This window comes from Indicator indicator, chromosome 22, assembly GCF_027791375.1.
Source record: "Indicator indicator isolate 239-I01 chromosome 22, UM_Iind_1.1, whole genome shotgun sequence".
Lineage (NCBI taxonomy): Eukaryota > Metazoa > Chordata > Aves > Piciformes > Indicatoridae > Indicator > Indicator indicator.
This window is the reverse complement of record NC_072031.1, coordinates 3,019,299-3,037,565: the sequence shown is the minus strand read 5'-3', so window position 1 is coordinate 3,037,565 and position 18,267 is coordinate 3,019,299. Positions and strand designations below refer to the sequence as shown.

Genomic DNA, 18,267 nt, shown 5'->3' with positions numbered 1-18,267 from the left:
GCGGTCGCCTTGCCCAGGCCAGGCGCAGGTGGCGGCGGCCTGCGGGGAGGCCGCGGCGGCGCCGGAGCCCGGGCCCGGCTCCTGTGGCCCCGCCCCTCCAGCCTCCTGTGGCGGCGGCGGCGGCTGCTGTTCCCGGGGCGGCCGCGGCGCTGCCTCCCCCTCCCCGGCTCGCTGGGCTGCCCCTCATGCGGATGTGACATTTCACGGCGTTTACCGCAGCCGCCATTTTGAGACAGAGAGCGCTGGCGGCGGCGGAGCGGCAGCAGCGCGCCGGGGCACAGGCAACGGGGGCGGCCGCGGACCGAGAGCAGCGAGCCGGGCGTCGGCCAGCGGCTGTGCTGGGGCGCTGGGGGGGGCGGGAGGGCAGAGGAGGGGCCCCGCGGCGCCTCCCCGACTTTGCAGCTCCGGGTACACCTCGCCGGGGGAGGGGGAAGCGCCGGGCACCGCCGCCGGGCCCTGACTCCTGGTCTCCCGTCCCCCCCTTCCCCTCCTCCCGGTCCCCTCCCCTTCGGCCCCCGGGGAAGCCGCCACCCCCGGCCGGTCTCTCCTCCCCACCCCTTTCCCCCGACCGGGTGCCGCCGCCGAGATTGGGCGAATAGCGAGCAAATACGTGCGCGTCTCGCTGCCTCCGCCGGCTGCCCGCTCCCTGCCCGCCGGAGCCCAGCCGCAGCCCCCCGAGGCGGGTGCCCAGTCCCGGCCGCTGCCAAGGCCCCGCCGATCCTCCGCCCCTTCCCCTCCCGACACAGGCCTGCAGCCCCCAGCGGGAAAGGCCCAGGCCGCCGCTTCCGAGCCCGAGCCCCAGCCCCAGCCCGACATGAACCACCATCAGCAGCAGCAACACCAGAAGCCCGGGGAACAGCAGCTGAGCGAGCCCGAGGACATGGAGATGGAAGGTAAGGCCAGGGCTCTGCAGGCCCCCGCGCCCTTAACTCTGAGGAGAGTTTCACCCTTCGCGTTTGCTGCTGGTTCCCGCGGTTCTCTGGGTGCTGCGTTCCTCTCGGGGGGCTGCCGTTCTTCCTCCTCGGTAAACATGCGCTTGGGCCTCTTCTGCCGTGCGAGCAGGGACGGCCGCAGCTTGTCGTCCCATGCCCGCCTGCGACCAGTCCTGGCAGCTGAGGTCCCCCCTCCCGGGGCGCGGGGAGCTCTGCCTAGCCGTGCTTCGGTGGGAGCGGGGAAACGCCGGGGAAAGTTGCGGCAGTAAGGAACGGTGCGCGGCCGGGGGAGGCGGCCTGGGGGGGCTCTGCAGGAATTTGCATTGCGGGAGGGGGAGGGTGCGGGGAAAAGCGCTGCTACAAAAGGAGACCCGGTCCCCCGGGGCCAGGCGTGCGGCCGTGAGCCCCGGACCTTCGGCCTGGCGAGGACGGGGAGCCTGCCGCCGGGCGAGGAACTGGTTGGGGGTATGGCCGGGGGCGCGCAACCGCGCCCCGAGCCGGGGCGTCCGGACGGGAGGCGGGGGCTGTGGGTTCATCCGAAAGTAGTTGTGATTTCGGGATGGGGGTGTGTTGCTTTGCGTGAGGGAAGGGGACTCGGCTGTCCCCAGAGCTAGCCGGTCCCCGGGGCGGCCGGACGGTGAACCATCGATGGGTAGCGGGGCCTGGCCCGACCTGACGGTAGCGTCCCTTACTCCCACTGCCGGGGTGGGCGCTGGGCTTCAGCCTTGCCCTGCCCGTGGCTGTGCGGGGCGGCGCGGCGGCTCGACCCGGCCGCTCATTGTATGCAGGCAGCCACGTTGCTCGCCATTTTTAATTAACCCTCCTCTGAGGGTTATTTACAGAACCCGCTGTCGGCCGGGCCTAGCGCGGGGTCGGCGGGCAGCGTTGGCCATGTGTAGCGCCTGCACAGCCCTCGGCCCGGATCCTGCACCGTCATGCAGTTGCGCTGCTTTCATAAAGGAGGCACTACATTTTCAGCCTTGCTCTCTGCTCCCGTCCGGTATGGTCTCCAGCGGTACGTTTAGCTTTATTTTTTTTTTTCGCAGTGTTGTTATTTTTACACACCCTCCCCCGCTTAAACAACACCTCACATCAGAATTCAATGATGAAAAATTATTTGGGGCAAATGTTCGGCGGTATTTTGTCCCCTAAGGAAGGGCAGCCACAGTATGCTGCTTGTACCGATGGTATTTGACTTGGAGGTCAAAACCACCAACTACCTAAATAGCGTTTAGAATGCTTAGCTGTGAAGATGCCGGTTTGGTTACGACCATTTTAATCAACATGCATATTCACCAACACAAGATATTTTGCTGGGAAACGTCACAATCGACTTAGCAAATGTAACTTTCTGCTAAATAATAGCCATTGAAATTGGGAGGAGCAAAGGTGTTTGTAGTGGAAGTTTGTCACAGTGATTGTGAAATTACATTTCAAGATTGGAAGGGTCGTTACATAAAGCCTTACTTTCTTAAACAGAAGTCTCTGTTTCATGAAATAACAGCTAACATTTGTTTACTATTGGAGCGAATGAGTTTGGGCTGTTTGGGGTTTGTTTTTGTGTGGTGTTGTGGTGGGTTGTTTTTTTTTTTTTTCTTTCAGAAAAATCTCCATACTGGTGTTTCTGTACTGTGTGAGAAATACCTAAAAGGGGGTGGTTTAAAATATACCTCATAGTTGTATGTATATAAATTTTGACATCGTGTGGATTTTATTTTCCAGCAGATTGTTTGATAGCCTTTAGCAGTCTTTTTCTTAATACCCTTTTCAAATCCATTAGAATATTGACTGTATTTAATTGTTTTATTTTGATTTTTATGGGCTTGATGCTCTACCATGGTGGGCATACTGTAAAACACTGAACATTTTTGTGCACTTTAAATGTGCCCTGAACTTGTCTGGATTGCATCCCCTCTGTCGGTGAGGATACAGGAGTTCAAAATACCTCTAAAAGTCACTTTGCTTGTGGAAGTCTTACACTGGTGGCCACCTCCATTGGAGTGGTGAGGAAAGAGTCTGCATCTATCATCCTAGCAATACCGGGAGTACAGCTTTGTTTTGGAAATCTATCTGAGATCTATTAGGCCACACACAGTTGGTTCTGGGTGATACTACCAACTTGCTAGTTTGACAGAGATTACAAAACTGTCTATTTACAAAAAAACAAACCCAGAAGTTTAGCCTTTGTAGATGTTCTTGTAGTAGTTTTTTTTTCTTTAATATGTTTAAGTTTACAAGATTGCAGAGATCAGGTTATTGCTAACTTTTAATAGAAGTTGACATCATGGGTATATGTTCATTTAGTGTGTAAAACAGTGTTCATCATCTTAATGTATAGGTGTTTGTGCTTTCTTGAGAGACATGCTTTCAAGCAGCGAGGGAAGTACTTGGTAACATGTAGTTAGCTTAATTTTAACATGCAGAGAACAGTGTCGGATGCCATTCTTCAGTGAGTGATCATGTTAGATTTAGGAGGTATGTGAAGAATGCACAGTGGAAAATGGCACATCTTGATTTTGAATTATGTGAAGCTATGTGTACAGCTATACTAGACGAACAATTTTTGGTGAGTGAAATAACCATTTCAGACATCATAACGTGTGGAATTAAACTCTTCAGGATTAAATCACAGTATTTTGAGTGCCTGATCTCATGCCCCTGGTTTTCTTCTTTTCCTTTCCCTTCTGACTAATTTACTCTTCCTTGATGACCTTATGGACACTGTGTAAATTAAAGTAGTACTAGACAGGGCTATCAGACTTATGGAGGGAGGAAGACATTCCCTTTAGAAAGAAAAATTACTTAATCTTTGCATCATGAAGGAAAGAGGCAGTGCCAGCTTTGATAATGAGCAGGTACCTGTTCAGCAGGGCCAGATGTGCTGCAGGCTCACCTGCTTAGCTAGAATGCTGTGGTGTCACAAATCGCTTCTTTGTGTGCGTGGTCTTCTGTTAACCTGTGGATGTTGTTTGTCATCAGCTTTATCCTTACTGAGGGCTGGAAGTAGTGATATGTGGACAGAGGAAGACTTTAAATTTGTGAGAGCTGTCAGAAGAGTTTGTGCCCCTGGGCTGAAGGCAGCTGCTTCCCTAGCTGAGGGTGCGCTTGGACAAACACAACGTCTGCTGCCACTCATTTTCCGTTGGTGTGCCAAGCCAGGGCTGGGCTAGTGCCCCTCCCTGTGACTATGAAGGGATCAAAATTAGAAACAAAAAGTGGGGCTTTAGGTGTAGTTTAGGTTTTTTATCCAGTTCATTCTGCAGCCCCATTTAGTGGTGTATGAAGATGGCATTAGGGTGAGAAGGAACAAGAAGGGTTGCTTGAGGTGGAGAGGATGCTGGCAGTTATCTGGCCAAATTCTATCTCTAGTCGTAGATTTTTGTGTGCACCTCTCACGCAGTGCTGCATAAAAGTATGTGATTCTGGCCGCCTTTGGGCACAATTGGAGTGGGAGTGTGCCTGTGAACTTTAGACAAATTAAGAGTTCAGGGTGCTGATGAGTAAATTATCCTGTAGAAATTCTGAAGAGTTTATTCATATGCTAAATAAATACAGTGGAAAAATACATAATAGTTTTTCTGTGCTGTTAGTAAATTGCTTTATCATGCAAAGAATTACAACTGTTAAGTTACTAGTGAGTTGCTCTATAAAGTGTAATTGAATCCCAGCCCCGATACTGTGTATATGTTCTTCTGCAAGGTCTTTTCCTGCGTCTGAACTTCAAAGAACCTGTCTTAGTGCAATTCCACAGTTACACATTTCATAAAATTCTTTCATGAAAGTCCCATTTGCAGCTAAATAACTGTATGTTTCCCTTGGTTATAGCTTGAATCTGCTTTTTTGTAAGTTCAGCCTCTTCCTGTAGTTACATAGGTGTGTTTCGCATTATGTTTGTTTTCCAAAGTAGTCAGCAGAAGCTTACTAAGACAGTGTCACAGTCTCTGAGCACACAATGACTGACAGTTTAGATTGCACACTTGTCTTGTCACCCCTGCGGCCTCTCAGGTAATGCTGGCTGTCTTTTTTTTTTTTTTCCCCCCTGTAGTTAGGACAGTTTAGAGTTGATATTTGATTTCCAGATGAAATCAAGCAAGTTGTTAACTTACAAAGAACAAGAAAAATATTTTGACATCTCTTTGTGTGTATGTATGTGAAAAGTTCAGAACTGCAGTTTCCATGCAATTGAAAGTTTGTGTTGCTTGCTGCTCTCTTCATTCCTGCTTTCCTCACTGCTGACAGAATTTACTAAATTTCTGACCACTGTGTGTGTGATACTGGTCTCAACAACATAACCTTTTTTTTTATATATATAAAACATATATACATATATGTGTGTCTTACTTCCCTCTCATATTTTGTGTACTCATTAGTATTCTCAATTCCTGGTAATTTAATATCATTTGCATGCATGTGTTTGTTTCTTTTTTTTTTTTTTTGCCTGCTTCCATGTCTTTATCCTGAAGGCCTATATCCTCTCTTTGCCTGAGCTCCTTCATTGTCTTCTCTATTGCTTCTAGCCAAGTGGTGATAAAGTGAGTCCATTAGAGAGGAGAATACGTGGACTAAATTCATTGTACAGCTATGGATTTCTGCTTGTTTTTATGTTCTCTCTGACCCTTCCCCTCTGCAGCCTTGACATTTTTCCGTGAAATAGAGGATGCTCAAGTGAGAGGAGATAAATGCGGTGATAGAGCAGACAACAAAATTAATTATGAGATTATACCTAAAGTGAAGAACATGAAGACATGGCCTCTTATTTCAGGTAGTGATATTTAGTACCTCTGGGAACATTATGCTTGGCCTTAGGAAAAGATGTGCCTTGCATTGTTCTCAGATAGCTTCCTCATGCCAACTGAGAAAGTGGCATCAGTGACTTGTGAAGAGTGCTAACTAAGTCTAGAGTTACTTTGTGCATTCTTGATGCAATGGGTGTTCAATAGGTCCTCTGATACAGTACAATTTCTGTGAAGGAGAAGTGGAAATAGTGGAAAACGTGTGACATTCAGAGGGAAGTGTAGATAACGTGCTATTCAGGATAAGCTGGGTATATTAGAGTTCCTTACTTCAGTTGTTCCATTCTATCGACTCAATTCAGAAATAAAATCAGCTCTCTGTTATTACTAAGTGGTTAGTTGTGAGTGTAAAAGTAGTACATGCCCCTATTTTAAAAAAGCAGATAGAGATACTTGTTTGAGACCTACCAAATTGGTTTCATTGCTGCAGAATAATTTATCACAAGAAAATCTAAACTGCATCCAGCCTGTAGCTGTTAAACCAGTTTAGCCAGTAAATCTTGCATGACATCATTTGATATTTGGGGTAAGGGTGAAAATGAACTGGTTTAGAGCTCGTGAAGCATCCAATTTTGCTTAAATGATAATACATTTAAAATGGGACATTGTTTGCTTTAGTTTGTGCTTTGAGGTGTCTCAGATCCATTGCTTTAACTTTGTACCATGTGGCTGTAGAACGTTGACTGCGAAGGAGCGAAATATTGGGGGAATTGCAATACAGAGCATTAGTAATCCATATCAAATGTGCTTTTCCCCCCTCAAATACAGATGTATATTAATATAAATAAAATCTGCTATGTGCTGGTTTGACCTTGCCAGCAAGAGGATTAACAGTTACTATGAACTGCCTTGGCAAGTAGAACAGGGGCTGGAGACTGGCTATCATATTTGTCATGTTATTAAATATGCAGTGTTGTTTTCTGAACCTTCTTTTTATTGGTCACTTAAGATAATGTGTATTTTGCTCCCATGGTTTTAGTGTTTTAATTTTGCTACGCTAGCAAAAAGAGAGAAACAGCACCAAATCAGTGGCTGTTGCACAACGTATCTGTGCGTATGGTTGCAGGCTTAGACTTTACACATTTTAATATTTCTCCTAAACAATTTTTTTCCCTTCCATTTTGGCTTACTGATTGTGCTAAAACAAGCTCTCTAAGTTTAGAAACACTGGATGGAGTTTGAATGACTTGCCAGCAAAATTAAGAATGGTCAGCTTGGAAATAATGTTTTATTCTGGCGTGTACTTTCCCTAGAAGGCTGAGATTTTGTCAGCCAGAAATTAATATGCTTCTGTAAATTAGTGGATGGATTTTGAAACTACTGAGACTGTGCAGAATATTTGCAGTTTGGGGAAGACAGTGTTGGTCTTATACCATAGTGCCCAGGAATATTTGGCATTATTTCCAGAATATTAAAAAAAAAAAAATCACTAGAAGACTTTTGTATTGGACTTAATACGCATCTAGAATAACACAGCTGGATTGTTCAGTGTGACAGCATGTGCATATTTGTTAAGCTAAATCTCTTAACAATACGAAGATTAAAATTAAATGGTAAATTTTGATAAAGCTAAAACTCCATGATCTAATCAGTATAGCATAGCTCAGTTTGTTTCTAATTGCTGTTTGGCAGCTGTTTTGAGCATTACCAAAATAAGTCATTCCTGACCCATTTAGTAGTGAAGATTTAAACAAAACCATCAAGCTTTGTAGCATCAAACATCTTGGGAGAACAGGACGTTCAGTATCTGCAAACCTGGAGTTCTCCCTGACTGCAGCTATAAAGTGAGGTGCAGAGTGATGCCACTCACAGATGATGTGCCAGGAACTTCCTATTTAAATCAGGGAAGAGAAGACACCAGTACCTCAGCTTGTTCTTGCATACATGCTCTGTGTGGAGATAGCAGTCATTCAGACATCCTGAACCAGCTCTTGAACTTGCAGTCAAGCAGATTGCAAGCCAGAGAAAGATGATGTTGGTAGTGAGCTGGAATGTCCTGTGTGAAGAAAGCTCAGAGTAGATTTTTTGTTTGTTTTAGCAGTACTGCAGTGTTCTTCAGCTTAGGAGAGGTGATGAGGGTTTTTAATACAATCACACCTCTTTGACATGAAACATCATAAAAGGGCTGGAAAACAGAACTTGGAGCTTTATGTTTATATGATAAAGGATTAAATGTACTCCAGTGGAGCTTACTTGAAATGCACAAATCTGAGAAAACTCTTAAGGTAATTTTCCATAATTTCCTCTTTCCTAGCGTAAATAGGAAAGGATGTGTAGGAGTATTAAGGATATTCACCATAGCTCTAAGCTTGATCATCTGGTGATTTCACAAGGTGCAACTGGAAGGATGTTGTTAAAACATACAGCATCTCCAGCTGTGCATGTGAATTCTTGTAAAAATTGAAGAAAAATTGTGGTTTAGGGCTCTAAATGTGATGGTCTCCTCATATAACAACTGATGCCTTTCTGTTGAGCTGTGTTTAAAAAAAAAAAAAAAAATGGCTGTGTTTCCACAACAGATATTTTCCTTCTATGTTTTGGTGAGTCATTTTCTAACATCACTGATAGTGTTCAGCAGAACTTTGATGGAACTTTTGATAACAGGCATTTTTACCCTCATACTTTTAAAATTTGGAGGAGGTTTTAAATTCCAAATCCATTGTTTTTAAATAGATCGGGGATTAATGGTGTAAATCTGTTTCATAAAATGGGTAATTTGTGAACTAAAAATGCACAGGCTTTACATCTGTAGTAAAAAAGTTAATAAATGAGTTGATATGTTTCTCGATGTTATTGAAGAGAGGGGGAATTGTTTCTTTTTTTCTTAAAAATACAGACTTCACAGCATAAGATGAACACATTATTCTGTGACCAAATAGGAAACCTTTGGTGTAAAACTTGCTTCTGAGCCATGAAGTCCTGGATAAATGGTGGACTACAATTTCAAGTTTAGTCTGTGCATTGGCTTGTCCACACTCATTAGCATCCCATGTGTCCATGCCCACAGTCCCTCAGGACCCAGCAGCAGCTTGGGGACGCTCTCAGCAGGAAGAAGCTGCCTTGCACAGGCACTAGTGTGATTGTGCCACCACCTCTTGCTGCTCACTGTGCAGTTTAGTCCCTATCTCTTGGTAGAGGTTGAGAACTTTTGGGTAGTCGTTTTAAGCTTGCACGTGTTCTGGAGTCCCCCCACTGTGCTGAACATTGTGGTCGCAGCAATGGAGGATTGTGGCTTGTGCTATGAACATTCTCTCCTATGAAGAAAGACTGAGAGAACTCTGGCTATTTAGTCCTGAGAAGGTTGAGAGGGGATCTTATCCATGTCTATAAATATCCGAGGGGTGGGTGTCAGGATGAAGGTGCCAGTCTCTTTTTAGTAGTGAGAGGACAAGGGACACTGGGCACAAGCTAGAATACAGCAGGTTCTACCTCAACCTGAGGAGACACTTCTTTACAGGGAGGGTGACAGAGCCCTGGAATAGGTTGCCAGAGTGGTTGTGAAGCCTCCATCCCTGGAGGCTTTCAAAACCTTCCTGGATGCGTTCCTATGAGTCCTGTCCTAGGTGATCCCGCTATGGCAGGAAGGTTGTATTAGATGATTTCCAGAGGTCCTTTCCAACCCCTGACATTCTGTGATTCTGATTTGCAGGTCTCGATCATAAGATCATAAGATGAGAATGGTTGGCTGCCCTGTGCCTGGGATCTGTATTTTAATGCATTCTGTCTATCAGCTCTGGCAGGGACCATCACTGATCTGGTGCTACTAGGGTGGCCCAGCCCTGCTGTGACTAGGGGAGTGTGCTGAATTGCACTTAATTATCACTTCACAGGTTTTGAACAGTAACCTGTTGCATTTTTTGGTCACAGTAGTCTCTGATTACCAGAAAACAATGAAGAGATTAAAAAGTGTTTGGGGGATGATCAGTTTATTTTTGTTTTCTGCTTTCCTTCCTCTGCATCTAGAAATGCATTTTGTTTTAGACAGTCAGGGTGGAGTTGGTAACCCTGTTACTGAGGCAGTGTGGTTTCTAAGTCATCTTTGTTTTCTTCTTCAGGAATGTGAGATCACTTTATTTGGAGGGGGGAAGAACTTCCATTCCTCCCATCCTGCTGGTAAAGCCAGGCAGCTCTCCTGATGCAGCCAATTCTTTGATGTTGCTGTTCAGTAGTTGTGAAACACTTCTGTCACCTGTCACCAGAATGTTTCTGGTAACCACAATTAGGTAACAATTTTTAGACAAATTTACCTTCATGGTGTGCCTTAACTGTTGCATTTAGATAAATGGCTGGTTTGCTTCTGTTGTAGATTGTAGAGCTGACTGAACACTGAGATGCCTCTGGATGGGTTCTCTGGCTTCAAGTCCTATGACATTGTGAGATGTACTGTTTTTTAAAAGGGGATCTGCTTAGGCAGAGACTGCGTGAACCCTCTTATTGTTCATTAGATCAAGCTAGGAGCTAAGGCTTCTTCATTGGGAGCATCATGGAAGTGACCTTTTCTGAAGACTTCACCTGGTTAAATGTTAGGTGCCTAATACTACTTAGGGGTGAACCTAATTTCTGGAGAAGAGTTGATACTATTGTAAGTTTGAATGTAGAGGTAAACATGAGTGTTATATGAATTAAGCAGTGGGTCACAAGCCACATGCAAAACCTTCCTTGCTAGTAGCAATTACAGTAGTGATGTTTCACAATTCTCTTCTGCTTTCTTTTCCCTTTCCTCGTTCTTCCTGTGTGGTTTTTCTCTCCTGTTCCAGTCTTACTGTTTCAGATACTTCTTGAACTTCAACTCCTTGCCAAAAACAGGTTCCCCTAAAAACTAACATAACGCTTTGCAATATTTCCATTATGCCATGAAAGTAGTAACCATAAGTGTAAGTTTTGAAGTTTTGTGGTCCCTCCACCCCCCCCCCCAAAGTGTCCTTACAGTGGAGAAACTAAAAATAAGCAGTACTAAAATCAACCAAAAAGTCTGCCAGAAATGGAAGCCTACTAGTAATCTGTTTAAAGTATTTTATTCTAAAAGTTTAACCACAGGATTTGATAATAATGTTTTGTTTCTTCAAATATATTGCTTCAGTTCAATGTTGATTTTAAGAAATTTGTCCTTTTTTTTTTTTTTTTCAGCCTGGTTGTTGATTTGGCTTTCAACCTGTCCCCTAAAGTGTGTTCTCCAAAGTAGGAGAGGGTTAGAGGTTTGGCGTGGGAGGGATAGGACCCTTACTGGAAAGGGTTTTTGGGGGTTCTCTCTAAAGGACAGAGGGTGTGCAGATCCTTTGGTTACCAATGGACCTCTGCTGGGGAAACCTGCTCTTGATAACAGCACAGATTAAGAGGAGAAATAATTAAAAAATTGCACAGAAGTGGATCTTGTTTCACCTGTGTCAGCTGCCTATTTGTAAACACCCCGCTTCAGCTTTGACTTTGTTCTGTCTCCTCTGCTTTGCTGGACATATGTAGTGAAACTTGGTGGGCTCTCCAGTCCCTGCAGCTGAAAAAAGAGTGAGCTAGCTCTAAAGCAGAGCAGGAGTTAGAGGTGTGATTGAACCTTGGGGACTGGGCAGGTTGACATTGACACTGAAGAAATTCATGTGGAACTGCAGCATCTGTCTTCAGACTCTTAAACTTGGGATAAAAACACTTCAGCTTTATTGGCCAGTGACCTCTCTTTCTGGATTAAGAAAACATTCTAATTCTTTAAGACCTTTCAGCAGCCTTCAATATAATGAACTGAGAGGCGCTAACATTAATGCAGTTAGAGACTGTGTCTCAAGTGGTTCTCTTCAGTGTTGTTCATCTGTTGGTTGTCTTACAAGTTATGCATGTCCCAGAAGCATTTGTACAAGTTCATATTGCGAAGTAATAACAAAGATGAATCAAAATTTAGATTCTTAACACCTTTGAAAAACAAAACTGAAGTCAAATCCAAGAAGAAAAAAATTGATTGCTTGCAGTACATCATAGTCAAGGTACGAACGTGAGCCCTGGGAGCCTTCCTAATGCTTTGTGTGTCCAAATGTGTAAACACATGCTTTTGCTAGTAAAGTTATACTAATAGCACTGAATTCCATACAGCCATCCTCAAGGCCCATTTTCTTCCATAATACTATATTGTTATCTAGCTTTTGCTCAAATTGATATAGTGGGAGCCCACTTGCAGTTAGCAGGTGTGTGTGCTAGACCTCTCTGCAGTCAGAGCTGTCAAACATCTCCCATATTAGGAGTATCTCTTAACTGGTACAGTGTCAGATGACTGTACTGTGCAGTTGTCCAGCTGAGAATAGTGCCTGCAAGAAAGAGGAGTCTAACCCAAAATTTAGCACAAGCTGCAGAGAGTCTCCTGAATTTTTGTCTGGGCACCAGACTTCATTCTGTCAGATGATTTACAGGCTGCTGGGAATCAGGAGGAGACTTTGTTTCTAGTGTACTCCAACACTTCTATAGAGAAAGGTGATTTCCAGAGCATTTTTTCTGATCTCTGCACCTCTGTTTTGCCTCCTTGCTTGCACCGACAAACTGTGTGGGAGCACATGGCAAATGAGATGAATGAAGAGATCTGAATTTGACTTAACTTCCTTATTTTGGGTGTATTTTTAACCTATCTCAGTTCACTGATCTGCTTTACTGTTTGTCCCCACAGACAAGTGGGTCAGCTTGACTGAGGAGACAGAAGGAATGGAAAACTTATGCCATCAACAGCTTCTGTAACTTTATTAAACTTTCCCAAGTCCCTTAGACACCTGGGCCTTTCTCCCCTAAAAAATGAATTAGGGGACAGGGCTGTAGTAAAGTTCCAAGGCTGAGTATCAATCAGCTCCAAGTTACAAAGCTCTTAGTGAAGACACATGGTTTGGTCATTATGAAAACTGGATGCAGATAACCTGGGATTAAATTGTTCCCATTGGAGGTCTGCTTCTGAATGTCTTCACTTGCATTTTCCAGCTTGAAGATGCACCTGAAGGATCTTCAGCTTTCTTATCTATACTAAGTGGGTTACTATTTTCTGATCTAAGTACCAATTAAAATTTTGGTTACCTGAAATAATCTAAATATATTTGGGGTGAGGTTAACCTCCTGTCCAAACTAGCTTTTCTTCTGATAGTTTCAGTATATTGATAAAAATTTTCTGGTCACATTCAGACCTGGAGTTGGTTCTTGCCATAGTGGTTTTATCAGGCAAGCTCTCTGGCCAGTGTAATGGTCCTAATTTAAACAGGAGCTGCTGGTTTCTGGAATGTGGTTGAACCATACAAGAATTTAGTGGGTCTGCTAAAAGAAATTTCAGAGTTAACCTGCTTCCCTATCTGGAAGGATTAGGAATCCTAATTTAGAGGACTGAAGATGTGTGAAATTTTGGTAATTTTAAGTCCAACTTAAAGTATACCTATTACTGTTAGCATCATGGTCACAGGTTAGACTTAAGAATGTAAAACTGGCTTAATGCTAGACAGAGCCCAGTTGGTGTAGCTGGAGCAGAGGTTAACTGGGCTGATGTTAATTTTTGCTCTCATTTTTAATATACCTTGAAATGCACATAGCCACCTCAGATGTATGCCTTGTGAAATCAAAGGATAGGTGTACAGTAAAAATATTTGACATTTTGGCAGCCTACATCTTTGTAAACAGACATTTGTGTTTCTGAAGTAAGAATAATTTTCTTTTTTAAGTAAGTGTAATTGTGGAGTAATTTATGGGTCGTTTCTACTTTAAATATGGGCAGTTACATAATGTGAAAAGCTAGTTAAACTCTCGGTGTTGGAAACCCATTCTTGGTGGTAGTGCTGCTCTTTGAATTTCTATACCATGCCCAGAAATTTGGAGAGGGATTATTAATTTGGTAACTTGCTTCTCCTGTGGGGATGCAATGCACCCCCATAGCCTCGTGGTGTGTCAGGCCAGTTAATCAGGTCACCATCCTGTTATTGGAAGCAATCTCCCACTTGGGTGATTTGTGGTGGGGATGGCAGAAACTTGCTTTATGCCTCTGTATTTGCTATGTGACATGCACCAAAGTGGAGGAAGGGGTGCCTTAGGAGAAGAATCTTTGAAACTGGGTCACTGCACCTGGAGAAGTGGGCATCTGAGAACAGAGTGCGTTGTCCTTGGTTGCAGACTTTTCTTAGATGCTCTTTGGACCCAAGCAGAAGAGAGGCTGGAGGGGTATCTGTTCTTTTTTTCTGGATGTCTTTGAGAAGATGATTAACTGCCTGCCAGGCATGGAGTGCACAGAATTTCTAGTGGTAGTATGTTCATTGCAGAAGTCCAGCTTACATTCAGAAGATAGCTGTGTACTTGATTATATTGAGGTGGGTGTGATTTTTCTGGGAGCTTTCCTCAGCCTACCATATTTCTCTCTTGTGTTAATCCACTCACTCTGATCAGTAAGTGTAAATCGTGTTGTGGTTGAATGTATGCAGTTACCTCCTGGATCTGCAGAGAAATTTGGACTGTCCCTGTGATATTTATCAGCAGCAAAAGCTATTTTAAGATGACACCTGTATAATTTGGTTTATGGCCTACCCAGATACCCAGATTTTTTAACCACTTGCCTTGTAAGGTTTAGGAGAAAGTACAAATTGCTGTAGCTAGTCCATTGGTAGTGGTAAGAAATAGCTTCTCCTTTCCACAAAGCTCTAACAGTTCTTTCAGATGTGTTTTTCAAGCAATCATAATCAAATATAAGGGTTAGAGTCAAGTATTCCTCTCAAAAAAAAATTTTTTTTTTGTACATTACAAAACTAAACGGGAAAACTCTCACAGAATCAATAAGGTTGGAAAAGACTCCAAGGATCATCAAAGTCCAACCTGTCACCCTAAACCTCATGACTATCTAAACCATGGCACCAAGTGCCACGTCCAATCCCCTCTTGAACACCTCCAGGGATGGTGACACCACCACCTCCCTGGGGAGCACATTCCAATGGCCAACCACTCTCTCTGGGAAGAACTTTCTCCTCACCTCCAGCCTAAACCTCCCCTGGCACAGCTTGAGACTGTGTCCTCTTGTTCTGGTGCTGGCTGCCTGGGAGAAGAGACCAAACCCCTCCTGGCTACAACCTCCCTTCAGGTAGTCGTAGACAGCCATGAGGTTGTAATGTGCAGTTAATGCAGCACAGACAGTGCTGTCACGTAACAGGAGTTTGTCATTTAATGCAGGTTCTTAACCTCAGCTGCAGAGGGATGCCATAATTTTGCCAGAGTGCTTTGGGCAGTGTCTTGAGTTCCAGTTTGTGTGTGCAAACGGATGGGAGGTGTATGGATTTGGAGCACAAAGTTCAAATTTATGTTCGCTGTACAGCTCCTCACAGTGAGTTCGAAGTCACTGTGCCTCAGATAGAAGGTTGCAGAGGTTTGAAGTGTGCTCGGACTGCAAGAATGCTGGATTGTATTAAGTGGTGGAGAATAAGAAGTGTTGGTATTGAAGTTCTTAAGTTTATAGCCTTTCTGTTTGCTTATGAAATTTGTGCAGTTGGTTGCTAATAAAGAACATTTGCAGAAAATAATGAAAATACTTCTCCCTCAAAAAAACTTTAAAACCAAATTTGGCTGCATCTGTTAGGGGGGTATGGTGGCAGGAGTGATATAAAAGCCACAAGCAGATGCCTGTAAGATACACTGAAAGGTGTTTCTCTTTATTCTGGAGTCATTTATTCTGTGTCAATAGTTTGAAGCAAATCTTTTACTTCTCAAAGAAGAGAGTGGCATTTTGCAGTGGTTTGTGCAGTGAGGAACACTTTTTGTCTTGGATTGTGCACCCTACAGTGATGCATGTGGTATTTCTCCTGAGCATGCAGTCTGGTCCCAGCAAAGGACTACCACTCTCCTGCTGTATGGTTGTGCATGGGTTAAGTCCTAGACCTTTGCCTTGAAGGGGAGATCCTACAGCTTGAGAGAAATTCTCTATTAAAATTCCAGACATCTCTAGCATCCCACAGATAATCGTCTGGATGTTTAGTGATGTCTCTTGTTTGCCCAAACTGTCCAAGCCTAAGTGAGACAGACATCTACTCAACCTATCCCTTGTCTGTCTCGTACTTCTTTGGTCTTGTGGGGTTGCTTTAATCTTAAGAAGCGTGCTGAAGAGGCATCAATAGTAAAACATCCACAGAGACATGAAAATATCTGAATTTGGTCATATGAATTACAGCAAATAAAAACATCTATGTTTATTTCTTAATTTTAACACGTTTATAGTCAAAGGCTCTAATGGGGGGAGTAAATATCTGCTAGGTAAAAATCACACAATGTATTGTGTCTGATGAGTCTGTGAACAAGCTTAAACAGGTAAAGTCTCTCCTGTTACATCTGCACAGATAAATTTCCTTTTGTGGTGCTTAGCTGTTAAAAGTATGCCAGGGTTGTGTTACCACCCTGATAAACAGAGCACATCACCACTTATAATATTCTGTTATTTCACAGATGTCTACAAGTATCAGAAGGCTGGTTTGGTTCTTTTGCTGGTCTGAGTGCTGTGTCCCAGAGTGCAGCTTCTCATTCCTGATAATCTGCAGAAAAATAACATTTTTTTTTTTTTTTTTTAGGCCCAGTCTATGTTGTCTTTGGTTTTGTTGTCCTTTTTATTTCTTCTTGTTCTTTCTTCATTGTAAGGGCATCACGTGTCTCCTCCTGTGTTTCTGAAAGAAAGTTTCCCCTTTCAGAAAGGGAACAGTATTTCTGCATGGATAACAGTTGGAGTTAAATGATTACCATCTCTGTAGTGATTCTTAAATCGTAGCCGTATTCTGACTCTGGCTGGTAACATCTGGAGCTCGTTTCAAGTTTGGGTCAGACCTGACTGTAATGACATTTAAATTGAAGCTCTCTGCTTCAGTTCTGTCAGTTTGAGGTATCAGAAAAAAAAAAAAAAAAAGAGAAGCTTTTAGATTGGAAACCTTCAAATAATGCACACGTGTTGCAGATACTTTTTTTGTGTACTTGTATTTCTTGAGCAATATCTCTTAAATTGTGTCCTCCCTGCTTCTGGGAGGGATGGTTTCTTAACTGATTCTCTCTCCTCTTTTTTTGTTCTTAAAGTGAACTGGAGCTGAGGGATTGCCAGGAATTGCGTAGTACAAAGCTTGTGGTGTACTTCTACATTTGGATTTATTTCTCTCCTCCCCTGTGATCCACTGCCATGCACTGTCCTGTACTTGTTTCCTCCAAGGAGAATTGTTAGCAGCTTTAAAATCATGGAAAAGTAGTCAAGGAAGAGGAAATGAGATGAGGATCCAGTAGTGGGGAGGACTGACCAAAAAAAAAAAAATCTGCTTTTGCATTCTCCAGGGGTATATTCAAAACACTGAGAGGATTTGTAGGATAAAAGTTAGAGCAGGAAATGTAAATGGACTAGCTAGAGCAAAGAAAGTGTGAATAGTAAGGGTTTCTGTCCCAGCTGTGTGTGAGTTTGGAGTGGCTGATGATGACACAGGCCACAAGTGCTACATTATTAGTGAGAAAAATAAGGGTGGAGAGAAAACTTAAGGGACTTATGGTTTTCCTGAAACAAAGGAAGAATCATTCATCATCAACAGAATAAGGAATTTGAGATGCAGCTTAATTCAGTGGTGATGTTTATACCAGCTTCTAGCCAGAGGCAAAGCAGGAAGGCAGTAATTAATTTTGGAAGTCCTCAAAATTTGCTTCAGATGAGTGGTGCTAGCAAGGGAGCAAAAATAGAAGCAGTTGGGAAGATCTGCCAGAAAGAATAGAGTATTGAGATTGGGAGTGTACTTGTGGAATTAGGGTGTTTTGCAGAGGATATAAGAAAGCTGTAATTCACTGGGCGACGTGCAGTAGTCAGCTGTTTTAAAACAAAATTTCAAGTCTGTTTTGTTGCCTTGATGCACTAAGAGAAGCTGACCAGAAAGCTAGCGAAATAGTGTCTGAAGAATTGGCTCATGAAACAAAAAAAAAAAGGTAACATGTAATAAATAAGAAAGTAAATACACTGCAAACCTGAGCAGTGAAGTATAACTTCCTGTGCAGAATGTGTTTTTGCTCCAAAATGTGCTAGTTATAACTGCTGCCACATGTGAGCTGACTGGCTTTCCAGAGGAAAAAGCAGAAGAATTTTGAACTTTTGTCTCTCTCTCCAGGAAAAATCTAATTTGGGTGGTTATTTGGGGTGGTGGCAAGTCAGGGCATTAATGAGAACCCAAATACAGGAGCCTAGCAAAGAGAAGACTCTGGGAGCTGCCTTCTGCTACCTGAAGGCTGGAGAGGGACTTTTCCTAAGGGTATTGAGGAACAGGACAAGGGGGAATGGTTTTAAGCTGAGGGAGAATAGATTTAGACTGGATCTTAGAAAGGAGTTCCTCAGTACAAGGGTGGTGAGAGTCTGGAATAGGCTGCCCGGGGAGGTTGTGGATACCCCCTGCCTGGGGAAGTTCAAGGTTGGATGCCTTGAGCAGCTGAGTCTGGTTGAGAGGTGTCCCTGCCTGTGGTGGGAGGGTTGAGGTAGATATCTCTGAGGTTCCTTCCAACCTAAGCCATTCTGTGAAACCCAGCAGATGAAATAAACTGTCTGAAGCATCATCCCTCCA

General features: G+C 43.6%; 1 protein-coding gene across 1 annotated transcript in view; it reads left to right on the top strand.

Annotated features, from left to right (window-relative positions):
• Window positions 1–798: 798 nt before the first annotated feature.
• The window catches only part of USP7 (ubiquitin specific peptidase 7), a 72,679-nt gene continuing 55,210 nt past the window's right edge, over window positions 799–18,267 (top strand). The window contains exon 1 of the mRNA XM_054391215.1: window positions 799–893. Within this exon, the coding sequence (XP_054247190.1) occupies window positions 815–893 (79 nt within the window). The 5' untranslated portion in view covers window positions 799–814. The remainder of the gene's footprint in view (window positions 894–18,267) is intronic.